Source organism: Pseudorasbora parva, chromosome 21, assembly GCF_024679245.1.
Source record: "Pseudorasbora parva isolate DD20220531a chromosome 21, ASM2467924v1, whole genome shotgun sequence".
In the NCBI taxonomy this organism is placed as follows: Eukaryota; Metazoa; Chordata; class Actinopteri; order Cypriniformes; family Gobionidae; genus Pseudorasbora; species Pseudorasbora parva.
The window spans coordinates 10,255,829-10,269,234 of NC_090192.1; the positions used below are offsets into that span (position 1 = coordinate 10,255,829).

Below are 13,406 nucleotides of genomic sequence, written 5' to 3' on the forward strand. Positions count from 1 at the left end.
TGTCAATAATTACTTACCCTAATGTCGTTCGACACCCGTAAGACCTTCGTTCATCTTCGGAACACAAATGATGATGTTTTTGTTGAAATCCGATGGCTCAGAAAGGCTTTCATTGACACCAATGCCATTTCCTCTCTCAAGACCCATAAAAGGCACTAAAGACGTCGTTACAAAGCCCATCTCACTACGGTGGCTCTACAATTTTTTTTTGTTGAAGCAACAAGAATAGTTTTTGTGCGCAAAATAAACAACTAATTAACGACTTAACTAATTAACGGGCAATTTCAAAACAAAGTTTTGAACGTTTTGGATCAGCGTATTGATTCATGATTCGGCAATCACCAATGTCATGTGATTTCAGGAGTTTGACAATGCAATCCATGAATCAATACGCTGATCCATAACATTCAAAACTTTTTTTTGAAATCAGCCCATCACTAAATAAGTCGTTATTTCGTTTTCTCGTCGCTTCATAAAATTATTGTAGAATCACTGTAATGAGATGGGCTTTGTAACGACGTCTTTAAGTGCCCTTTATTGGTCTTGAGAGAGGAAATTACATTGGTGTCAATGGAGGCCTGTCAAATATCTTTTGTGTTCCGAAGGTGAACGGAGGTCTTATGGGTGTCGAACGACATTAGGGTAAGTAATTAATAACAGAATTTAAATTTTTGGGTGAATTTACCCTTTAAGTAGATGCAGTGTGTTGTATTTATGAGGCTCTATTGACAGAAATGCAATATAACATAAAATACATTTGACAAGTACAAAACAAGTTTTATTCTGACCTTCATGTGACTAAAACCTCAAATCAATCGACCTCAAATCAGCATAAAAATGAAATATGAATTAGTGAGTGTATGTTTGTTAGAGATACAAATATGCCCACCTCCATTCATTCTACACATACACACCGAACTCTTCAGTCAGCCGCCCGGTGATGACAGTAAAGAATAGCTAACTGTGGAAGTGCCACTAAGGTTTTCAATAGGCTGACAATATGACACTGATGGATAGACATATTCAGTAACAAGAACAATGTGTTTCTGTGTTTTACTGTATGTCTGTCTTTCTCCCTCTCTCTCTGTCTGCAGGCCTTTGTAAAGTGTCACTTTGACTATGACCCCACTCATGACAACCTGATCCCCTGTAAAGAAGCTGGACTTAAATTCAGCAGTGGAGACATCCTTCAGATCTTCAACCAGGAGGACCCCAACTGGTGGCAGGTGTGTGTGCCCTGGTAATCCCAATTTCGTAATCGTTATAGGGACCAAATGTCCCCACAGAGATGGCAATACCAGTCATTTTTAACCTTATGGTTATTATTTTTTTGGCTCCCATGAGGAAACAAGCTTATAAATCATACAGAATTATCTTTTTTTGAAGATGTAAAATAGCAGAAAGTTGTATGTGATAGGTAGGTTCAGGAGTAGTGTAAAGGGACAGAATTTACAGTTTGTACAGTATAAAAAAAATTACATCTATGAAAAGTCCCCATAAAATGTGGAAAGTGTGTGTGCGTGTACTTGTTTACCAAATGTCCCCACAATTTAATATAAACCTGAGATCACCAGCCAGCGGTCCCCACTATGTAAATGGATTCATAAACATACTAAAGAAAAATGCAGAATATTTTATGTGATGGGGCAGGGGAAGGGTAGGGGGATAGTTTGTAAAATCCATTACGACTATGGAAAGTCCCCCCAATTAACAAAAACACAACGTGCGTGTGTGTGTGTGTGTTTGTGTGTGTGTGTGTGTGTGTGTGTGTGTGTGTGTGTATAAATAGCCATGACCCTCTAACTCTCTGTGGTGGTCTTACCTTGACTCTGGCCTCACCTGTAGGCATGTCATCTGGAAGGGGGCAGTGCAGGCCTGATCCCCAGTCAGCTGCTAGAGGAGAAGAGAAAAGCATTTGTCAAGAGAGACCTGGAGCTCACTAGCACAGGTAGGACACAGGGGACTACAGAATAAATATACAATACGTTCACGCTAGACAAGAGTCTCAGCCGTGGCTCGTCTGTAAAATAATAATCCAAATATAGACCTCTGTACACTGAATTAATAATAAAGTGTAAATGTGTCTAGATTATTCTAGACCGATTGAAGTTGTAAATGTATCATGATACTAAGCAGGGCAGCTGATCTCGAAGCCCCTCTTAAGCTCTACAGCGCCTCACAAATATCCAATGGAAATCTTTGGTGAAAAATTGAACTGCAGCGTGCTCTAATTGAAAGCCATTGGGGCAGATTTCAGGCTTCACCGCTTGTTATAATTTAATTTACAATATCAGTTTAAAATAACAACTCTTTTTAAATGTATTTAAATAAATGTAATTGATTCCTGTGATGGCAAAGCTGAATGTAAAAATATTAAGCAGCACAGCTTTTTATTTTTAATTTTTTTTTAATAAGAATAATGAAGCCGCATATTAGAATGATTTCTGAAGGGTCATGTGACACTGAAGACTGGATTAATGGCTGAACAGGAATAAATTACATGTGAAAATATATTCAAATAGAAATAGTTATTTCAATTTGTGATAATATTTCACAATATTACTCTTTTTACTGTATTTGTGACGTAATAAATGCAGCCAAGATCTTATGCTGACCCCAAGCTTTTGAATGCTAGTTTATTTATAGTATATTACCACATTCAGCTTACGACTTGTGATTGTTTTACTAGGGTTGGGCATCGAGAACCGGTTCTAACTTGGAACCGTTTAAAAACTAACGATTCCATTGGAATCGTTTAGAAAATTTATTTTCGGTTCCGATCTTCGGTTCCAAGCGCGCAAGTTTTGGTTTCCATGGCCACCTGATTTCCGGTGCTTGCGCGCCCGCTTGTTCTTTTAGTCATGGAAGCCCGGTAAGCGGCTCTGAAGTGTGGATTTATTTCACTTTTAAAAGCCTGGGTCGGCACAGTGCAACTAGTGTTGTCAAAAATATCGATACTGAAATATCTGAAAAGATACGATAGCCTGCTCAGCCTACACAATCGATCCCAGCTGCTCTCCTCTCCTCTCCTTCTCTGACCGTCAGCGAGTTGACACGCAGCCGCATATTCTCATTCAGCCGGTTAACCTCTGAACACGACGGACGCGCGTTCTGCTGGGCTTTTCCTTACGACAGCGTGTTAGTGTTAGTGTGTGTGATCGGTCTGAATTTCGCGCGGGATTGCACATAATTCTACGAATCCCCGCAGATTTCAAGCTCACATCTGAAGCGCACACACACACATAGCCTACCGTAATAAAGCCGCCCCTGACATACAAGTGTACATACATTTGTTATTCAAAGTCAAACTACAAAAAGACAAACGATCATACTGCTCTTGACTGATCAACTTGTCTAACTTTAATGGTTTTATATGAAACTATTTAATTTTTTGCAAAAACATTATCCAATGTTATTTTAAATTTATTTAGCCACTTTGCGTTTTTTATTCAGTTTCTTACCTGAATGTTAGACCTACCTGAAAAAATAAAGCAGTCTATTTCATTTATATCTTTTATTCTATTGTATTTATTTGTGCTATTTTTTGTAATATGTATCTTTGTTTATTCAATTTACCATTCAAAATCAAGCTTACTTGTGCTGTGTGTAAACTATTGCAACACAATTACCCCGTTGTAAAAAATACATTGAGTTAACAAATGTTTGTGAGATATTTTAATAGTAATTGATCAATGTTTATATATGAGAAAAAGCTTAAAAGCTTTATCATATAAAGTGATCTCTTCAGAAGAAATGTTTGATTGCCTAGACTTTCAAAAGACAGACAAAAAAAAAATGTATATAAAAAACATCTAATTGACAGTATATGCAGCGTTTTTCCCCCGTTTTATTGAAAATAGCATTGAATATCGATGTGACATGTTTTGACTCCACCCCTCAAAGAATCGGAATCGAGAATCGAAAAGAACCGGAATCGAAAGTAAGAATCGGAATCGGAATCAGAATCGTTCAAATCAAAACGATGCCCAACCCTATGTTTTACATATACTTTGTACATAAATGTAACTGTCAAAAAATGTCCAGTGACTCAGTCGTGGTTTATTAACCCTATAAAGCCTACTGTATCATATTCCATACATGAATTTCTAAAACCTGTTGTACACAATCTTCTACATGCTTTCTGTCATTTGACTGATAGTTGATACTTTTAAGCTAGTAAAATAACTTTTATTATAATTATAAAAATGCCAACTTCAGGTTGTGGTACATGTCTTTTTGCTGTGAAATCTTTAATGATTTTTATAAAGTAAATGCAAGATTAATTGATATATTATTATTATATACTACAAGATTAATATTCACTGGGCGGAAGCAAATTAGGTTTATTTGATTATCCATACATCAATTTCAGAAAAATAGTGTTAAAATATGGTCATCATCGTTTGTACTGTATTATACGCCCCCCCCCCACAATTAAAACTTTTAGCAAGATATAGTGACTGATATTTATATGCAATAGTGTTATGAAGATCTCATTTATAGAAATAAATGTATATATATAAATCTATCAGAATTGTATCTCGCATCATATCTCCATATAAATACAAATTTCTGCACCAAATTGGTTATTTTTACTCAGTTTGGACCTTTGAATAAAATGTTTTTTTGTTTTTTTTTGCAGGAGCATGAGCTCATTCTCATGATATAATAAATTATGAGAAAATAAGACCTTAATATCTTTCCATAGACTGTCACTAACATGACTTCAATAGTCAGATTTGAAATGATCTGCCAACGCCTAAGGCGATGCTGAACTGAGAGTAGCGCTGTCCCCCCGGGGGAAGATCAGTGTGGTAAAGCAGAATGCTCTGGTGTAGATGATAGAAAGGACCAGGCCATTAGTTATGCATCCATCCTCATGTCATTCCAAACCTGTATGCTGTTATTTTTCTGTCTGCACTTGGCAATGACATTAGAACCAACTGAAAGGTTTGATAAGTGTGGCCTGAGGTTAAATGTGTTTGACTCCTGCAGTAGACAGGAGTCATGCTGTGTGTGTCTATACTACCAGGATGTGTGCTGATGTCCGCAGGGGCTCTGTGTGCAGGGATGGGGGGTAAGAAGAAGAAGAAGATGATGTACTTGACCACCAAGAACGCTGGTAAAGATGACTGCTCCATCTTTCCAGTGCAACAGATGAAGTGAATGTGTCATCTCTTGATATCTGTTGTGATTGTTGTTGTTGTTGAAGTCAGTTCTATGAGTTTGTTTCAAGCTAAAATCATTTGTAATGAGTTTGCAGTCAATTCCATTTCAGGAAAGATGTTCCAAGCTCATAAATGGAAATGCATTTGTTTATTCAAAGAAAATGAGAACTACAGTACATTGAACCTCTATAAAACTGAACTGTAACTGACAAATAATAAATATGGTTATAGCAACTAAATCAGACTAACAAAAGATGAGATGTTTTCACTTCACCAGAGTTTGATCGACATGAGTTGAGGATCTACGAGGAAGTGGCCAAGGTGCCTCCATTCCGCAGGAAGACGCTGGTTCTGATTGGAGCTCAGGGTGTGGGCCGCCGCAGCTTGAAAAATAAGCTTTTGGTGTCGGAGCCGCATCGCTATGGAACCACAACACCCTGTCAGTACATATTTATAATTCTGATTCAATATTTATATATAAAAAAATCATAATTTACTTACCTTAATGTCGTTCCAAACCCATAAGAAATCTGAGAGATTTCTTGCACTACATTAAATGTCTGTTCACCAAAAACTGACCTAAATTAAAGGGGTGAGGAATTGAGAAATCAACTTTCCCTTGAGCTTTTGATATATAAAAGGTCATGATAATATAAGATTACCCTGTAAGTTTCAGAGCTGAAAACTTCCTATTTAGTCAAAGAAAAGCTTTTATAGACACCAGGCCTAGAAAACGATCATGAGCTTTGTTCTTACGTCATTGCATGACAAAACACACCTCTACAGAACGTGTAATTCAGTAGCCCCGACCACCAACTCACGGAGCTGTTCGGTCGATCACTAGCCAGCAGCAATAACAATGTGGAAGAAGATAGCAAGATATTGTGGAAGAACACAGTCGTTGCATAAGCTTCCTTCGGATCATAATATTGGGAATGTGTGATACTGCATTTATTTTTAATGAAGATCCAGCTCACATGGGGAAGAAAGTTTGTGTGTTTGCTTCATTTCACTGCTGAATCGTTTGTAAACAAGTCTCATGTGCTGGATTTGCAGACATAATATTGTGCCTTCTATATTGGATCCGACAGGAATGGTGCAACAGACTTATGTGAATAAAATGTCTTTTTTATATGTAATAGTACTAGTCCCAGGGCTGTACCAGACAGGCTACCAAAACGTTTGTTCAGTTATGCACTCAATACTTGGTCGGGAATCCTTTTGCAGAAATGACTGCTTCAATGCGGCGTGGCATGGAGGCGATCAGCCTGTGGCACTGCTGAGGCGTTATGGAGGCCAAGGATGCTTCGATAGCGGCCTTGAGCTCATCCAGAGTGTTGGGTCTTGCGTCTCTCAACTTTCTCTTCACAATATCCCACAGATTCTCTATGGGGTTCAGGTCAGGAGAGTTGGCAGGCCAATTGAGCACAGTAATACCATGGTCAGTAAACCATTTACCAGTGGTTTTGGCACTGTGAGCAGGTGCCAGGTCGTGCTGAAAAACGAAATCTTCATCTCCATAAAGCTTTTCAGCAGATGGAAGTATAAAGTGCTCCAAAATCTCCTGATAGCTAGCTGCATTGACCCTGCCCTTGATAAAACACAGAGGACCAACACCAGCAGCTGACATGGCACCCCAGACCATCACTGACTGTGGGTACTTGACACTGGACTTCAGGCATTTTGGCATTTCCTTCTCCCCGGTCTTCCTCCAGACTCTGGCACCTTGATTTACGAATGACATGCAAAATTTGAGCAACAGTCCAGTGCTGCTTCTCTGTAGCCCAGGTCAGGTGCTTCTGCCGCTGTTTCTGGTTCAAAAGTGGCTTGACCTGGGGAATACGGCACCTGTAGCCCATTTCCTGCACACCCCTGTGCACGGTGGCTCTGGATGTTTCTACTCCAGACTCAGTCCACTGCTTAAGCAGGTCCCCCAAGGTCTGGAATCGGTCCTTCTCCACACTCTTCCTCAGGGTCCGGTCACCTCTTCTCTTTGTGCAGCGTTTTTTGCCACACTTTTTCCTTTCCACAGACTTCCCACTGATGTGCCTTGATACAGCACTCTGGGAACAGCCTATTCGTTCAGAAATTTCTTTATGTGTCTTACCCTCTCGCTTGAGAGTGTCAATGATGGCCTTCTGGACAGCAGTCGGGTCTGCAGTCTTACCCATGATTGCGGTTTTGAGTAATGAACCAGGCTGGGAGTTTTTAAAAGCCTCAGGAATCTTTTGCAGGTGTTTAGAGTTAATTAGTTGATTCAGATGATTAGGTTAATAGCTCGTTTAGAGAACCTTTTCCTGATATGCAATTTTTTTGAGGTTTTCATGAGCTGTATGCCAAAATCATCAGTATTAAAACAATAAAAGACCTGAAATATTTCTCAGTTGGTGTGCAATGAATCTAAAATATATGAAAGTTAAATTTGTATCATTACATCATGGAAAATAATGAACTATATCACAAAATGCTTATTTTTTTAAAAGGACCTGTATATATGTATAATATAAAATATATGTCATATTCTATATATATTCTATATATATAATTAAATATATATCAATCAAATACACCTGCATTTGGCTGGTGTTAATGCCCTGAACACGGCCCTATCAGAAACAACCAACCATCCAAAAATGACACTAAAATTTTAACATATATTTGTTTGGAAATAGAATATACTGGTTTGCATAAATCAGATTATTTGCACTGATACATGCAGCATTTCATTAACCTTGCACTTTTTGTCCCTGTGGACAGATACATCTCGTAAGCCCAAGGTGGATGAGAAGGAAGGGCAGATGTACCTGTTTATGTCTCGCAGCGAGATGGAAGCTGACATTAAATGTGGCCGTTTTCTGGAACATGGGGAATATGATGGAAACCTGTACGGAACCAAGATCGACTCCATCCATGAGGTTGTGGACTCCGGCAAGATTTGCATTCTGGATGTCAATCCACAGGTGCCCTTTGAAATGCTCTATGTCATATTTACAATGATTGATCACAGAAATATTTTAGGCTGAATACATCTAATTTATGATGCTTTCAATTGAAGTCTAGACTATTGGGAAATTTTCCAGCAATGCGAATAAATATTCCATTTATAGTTATCACCCCATTTTAATATACTTTTAATTTCATACATTGTTCTTCTACAGGCTCTCAAAGTTCTCAGAACAGCTGAGTTTCTTCCATATGTGGTGTTCATCGAAGCCCCAAACTTTGAGGTTCTGAAAGACATGAACAGATCTGCCATTGAGGCTGGTGTTGTTACTAAACAGATGACGGTAATTTCTTTCTTTACGGTCTTGCATAACAGCAGTATTTGTGGACTAAAGGGTAGATTATCCATCATTGCTTTGGTACAAAATGCATGCAATAACTATACGTCTTTCAAAGTACATGAATTCTTTACGCACTTAAACACAACAATGCCAAAATTCTAGATATAATATGCATGTTGTCTACAAAATTGTTTCAAAACATTTCTACAATAATATCATATAGAATTATATTCCAAATTAAAAAATGAAATGCAATCGAAGCAATTAAATGTAGCTAAACACCTACACAGATGTTAGTCCTTCAATGTCATTATCAATCTAGACAAAAAGGGGAACACTTAGAATCCTAAGAATTCTTAGTTCCCTCAATGTTGATGGTCTCTGTCTCTAGGACTCAGAACTCAAACGGACAGTGGACGAGAGCGAAAGGATCCAGAGGGCGTACAGTCACTATTTTGACCTGAGCATTGTGAACGATAACCTAGACGGAGCGTACCGCAACCTCAAGAGGGCACTAGACAGACTCAACACAGAACACCAGTGGGTTCCTGTCAGCTGGGTCTTCTAAGAGCAATTCGCCAGTTAGGTTCTGCGGTCCGCGTTTCTCACAGCGGCTATGAGTCTAGTTAACTGCTGTAATCTATGTGAACTTGCCTGTTCTTTAGATTTTTGCACAAAAAATCATGACAATACAAAGCTAGTTTATTATTTTGTAAAGAAACGAAACTGATCTGTATATCTGTATTTGTTTTAAAGGAGTTCTGTACAGTGCTGTATGTTTGTTATTCCTGTGAGAGTAGGGCTGTATATTTGTATAGAAAATGTAGAATATGTTTTAGCACCCTACAATGAAGATATTCAGAAACACGTTGGATGTATCAATGCTATATGATTACGTAGTGTTTTGCAGGGATTGTTTAGTTTTGATGTATTAAAAGCAGAATTGAAGAGTTTTTTGGCGTGTTTACGGTTGTGTCATATTCTCCTGCATGTTCTGATTTGTTGGTCTTTTCTTGTAACATTTGTTAGTATAAAATCCATTTCAGTTTAGAAAATAACAGCCAAATATTTTTGCGAAATATGTGGTTTGAAATGGATTAGACTGTATGCATTATAAAAGGTTCAGAGATTAAAATTTTATTATCCCATCCCAATAATTCTAAAATACTTCACTGTGACCGATCAGTCGCAGTGTTCTGCAGTCATATATTTTTCTATAATGACTCAAAACTATATAATTGACAGTTGCCCTAAGAAAAGTGATTTCCTACAGATGTACTAGTTTCACTGTCTCTCGTATCACTCCTCACGCTTTCTTCTCACATAATAAAATAATGTCAACTCAAATCAATAATTCATGTCCATTTATTTATTTGGCGTAACTCAATGTAATAATCTAATATTTAAAGTTTGCGAAAATGCAGTGCATTTGTATCACAATGAAGAAATTAAATACAATTGCTATTACTATTAATTTAAATAAAATTATTTATTTAAAATAACCACATATTAATGTGACTTAAAGGTCCCGTTCTTCGCGATTCCATCTTTCAAACTTTAGTTAGTGTGTAATGTTGCTGTTAGAGCATAAATAATACCTGTAAAATTATAAAGCTCAAAGTTCAATGCCAAGCGAGATATTTTATTTAACAGAAGTTCCCTTTCAAAGCCTACAGCGAACGGCCGGTTTGGACTACATCCCTGCACTTTTTTCAGGAATGACGTCACTAGAACAGTTTGTTGACTAACCCTCCGCCCACAAGAACAAGCAAAATAGGGGGCGTGGAGAAGAGCGCGCATTCAGCTTGCATCTCCCCGTTATGGTAAGAGGCGGGACCTTTCCGGGCAAAGTGCGCTTAAGCTGCTGTCCAATCACAACACAGGAAGCGCTGGCCCAATCAGAACTCGTTACTTGTTTCTGAAGGAGGGACTTCATAAAACAAGGAAATCATCAGGCCGTTTTTAGGACAGAAGAAACAGCGCTGTACAGATAAGTCAATTGTGTGAAAAATACTGTTTTTTTTTACACGCGAAACATGAACTTATGTTATATTGCACACTGTAAACATAATCAAAGCTTCGAAAACACGCGAAGAACGGGACCTTTAAAAGCTAGTTTCATTTATGAATAATGTAATCATTTTAACCAGGTTCAGCAAATATAGCCAACACGACGTAATTGCATGCATCTGTGAGTGTACACTATATTGTGTCTAAAGACGCCTGCTTTTACATGCACATGAACTTTAATGGCATCACATTCTTATTCCGTAGGAGTTGGCTATATTATAATAACTATAACAGCTTCAACTCTTCTGGGAAGGCTTTCCACAAGGTTTAGGAGTGTGTTTATGGTAATTTTTGACCATTCTTCTAGAAGCACATTTGTGAGGTCAGGCACTGATGTTGGAGGAGAAGGCCTGGCTCACAGTCTCCGCTCTAATTCATCCCAAAGGTGTTCTATCAGGTTGAGGTCAGGACTCTGTGCAGGCCAGTCAAGTTCCTCCACACCAAACTCACTCATCCATATCTTTATGGACCTTGCTTTGTGCACTGGAAGGGGCCATCCCCAAACTGTTCCCACAAAGTTGGGAAAAGGAAATGGTCCAAAATGTCTTGGTATGCTGAATCATTAAGAGTTCCTTTCATTGGAACTAAGGGGCCAAGGCCAACCCTTGAAAAACATCCTCACACCATAATTCCCCCTCCAACAAACTTTACACTTGGCACAATGCAGGCACAATGCAGTCAGGCAAGAACCGTTCTTCTGGCAACCACCAAACCCAGACTCCTCCATTGGATTGCAAGACAGAGAAGCATTTGTCACTCCAAAAAACTCGTCTCCACTGCTCTAGAGTCCAGTGGTGGTGTACTTTACATGCTGCTCCCGATGCTTTGCATTGCATTTGTTGATGTAAGGCTTGGATGCAGCTGCTCGGCCATGGAAACCCATTCCATGAAGCTCTCTACACACTGTTCTTGAGCTAATCTGAAGGCCACACAAAGTTTGGAGGTTTGGAGGAATTGAAGAGTGTTCTAAAATACTTCAAATCCTCCACTTTGTTCTAATAACACTAACAGTTGACCGTGGAATTGTTTGTTTGGTCTATTATTCTTGTATTAACTTTCTTGTGCTTTATATTTGTGTATGCTCAAACCTGGGATTTTTCTTAATTTCTTAATTATTTATGTTTTGTCTTGTTTTATATAGATAGAAGTTTATTTGCCATTGCTAATGTACAAGTAGGCCTACACTGCAACGAAATGTTGTTTGAAGCTAGCCTCCTTACTGTTATGTAACTGTTGTTTTAAAAGCAATAAACAATAAATAGATTTAACAAAAAAGAAAGAAAGAACCTGCGCAGAATGTACCAGCCGGCTGCTCTCAGCACTGATGGCATACATTACAGTCACGTCACTTGGTGGCGTTGGCGCTGCCTCAAGCCGAACAAAATTTATATCTGGCATGCAGCTGCTTGAAGTCGAACAATCTTGTTGTGTTCCAATTAGATAGGAATTTGGATTATTTTTTCACCTCCTTCTAGAATATAACGTCTGGAACGCCACTCAAAGTCTAGCGTGTGAACTCGGGGTAAGTTACATCGAGCAACCCTGAGTCGCGTCATTTGACGTCACTTTCAAGATGTCAGCAAGTCCTGCTTCCAATGAGCATAAACATAAAAACAAACTTTAACATTAGAAATTAAGTTGATGTAATATACCGTAATTTTTTGCTTTTCGTCTGCTGTTTTCGAAGCGATTTTATCTTATGCTCTTGTGTGGTGGCGACATCGTGTGGCGTGAACGTGAAGGTTCTTGCCTGGAACTCACGGAGGTCTTAAGTGGGACATTTTGGGATATTCACACGTCCAAACTCTTCTGGAACGAGAGACAATGGCTCTGTAAGTTGTTTACGTTCATTATTATTGTAATGAACTTTAGGATAGTTTAACTACAGACTGCTGTGCGCGTTCATGTGTGTTTGAGGCGGATATACGCTCTGAAGGGAGGGCATCTTATGTAACGTTACCCTGTTTGCGGTTTGCTTTTTTGTTGTTGTTGAAATTACGCTGATTTAAAATGGCATTTAAACGTACGGGATAATTCACACAATCCTCATTTACTCACCTTAATGTTTTTCAAAACCTGTATACATTTCTTTGTTCTGTTGAACACAGGAATACATTTTGAAGAATGTGTGAAACTAACCAGTCCTGGGGGACCATTGACGTCTTGTTTCTCCTATATGGAAGTAAATGGTGCCCAAAAGGGGCCTGGTTACAAACTTTTTTCTTTTTTATTCAGCAGAAGAAAGACCTTCAGGTTTGGAACAACTTGAGGGTGAGTAAATGATGACAGTTCATTTTTCAATTAACTACCCCTTTTAAGCTTTTTACATTTTTTACAAAATCTTTTTACTGGTCTTTAATTACTGGTGTACAGTATATCAGATTATATAAATAATTTGTAGAATCTCAAAATACACTGTGTACTCATTTGTACACAGTGCCCCCCCCCCCACCCCCCAAAATTCTTTGAGATTTTATGAATGGGTGATTTACAGGAGGTTTGGTATTGCATCAAGCATCATGAGTACTAGAAAAAGAATAGTACAATTTACACAGAAACTTCAATGTTTTATTGAAAAGCAGCTGTACATTCAAATTGTAAAGTGGGGAGCATTGAGCTGACCCTGTCTTACCAATGATCTCAAAATATTCAGTGGAGCTAATATGCAGCATCATTATCCACAATACATCTCTATTCTCATCGTATCTCACTTCATGAGGTAGTATTTTTTTATATAGCAGTTTAACATAAGTTCATCTACAAAAGTCCAACATCATTTGTGTGTGTGTGTGTGTGTGTGTGTGTGTTTGTGTCAAAAAAGTTGAAATATGTTACAGTATGGGTGTTTTATGCAGTCAGACATTCAAGATAAAGAATAAAACAA

General features: G+C 38.3%; 1 protein-coding gene across 2 annotated transcripts in view; it reads left to right on the plus strand.

Moving 5' to 3' along the window:
• Nucleotides 1–9,799, plus strand: part of mpp2b (MAGUK p55 scaffold protein 2b) — a 57,015-nt gene extending 47,216 nt beyond the window's left edge. The window contains exons 7-13 of one of the 2 annotated variants that reach the window (XM_067429141.1): nucleotides 1,095–1,226; nucleotides 1,846–1,948; nucleotides 5,054–5,122; nucleotides 5,446–5,607; nucleotides 7,926–8,128; nucleotides 8,327–8,455; nucleotides 8,844–9,799. In XM_067429141.1, the coding sequence (XP_067285242.1) occupies nucleotides 1,095–1,226; nucleotides 1,846–1,948; nucleotides 5,054–5,122; nucleotides 5,446–5,607; nucleotides 7,926–8,128; nucleotides 8,327–8,455; nucleotides 8,844–9,020 (975 nt within the window). In that variant the 3' untranslated portion in view covers nucleotides 9,021–9,799. The remainder of the gene's footprint in view (nucleotides 1–1,094; nucleotides 1,227–1,845; nucleotides 1,949–5,053; nucleotides 5,123–5,445; nucleotides 5,608–7,925; nucleotides 8,129–8,326; nucleotides 8,456–8,843) is intronic. The other variant, XM_067429143.1, reaches the window with a different exon arrangement.
• Nucleotides 9,800–13,406: the final 3,607 nt, after the last annotated feature.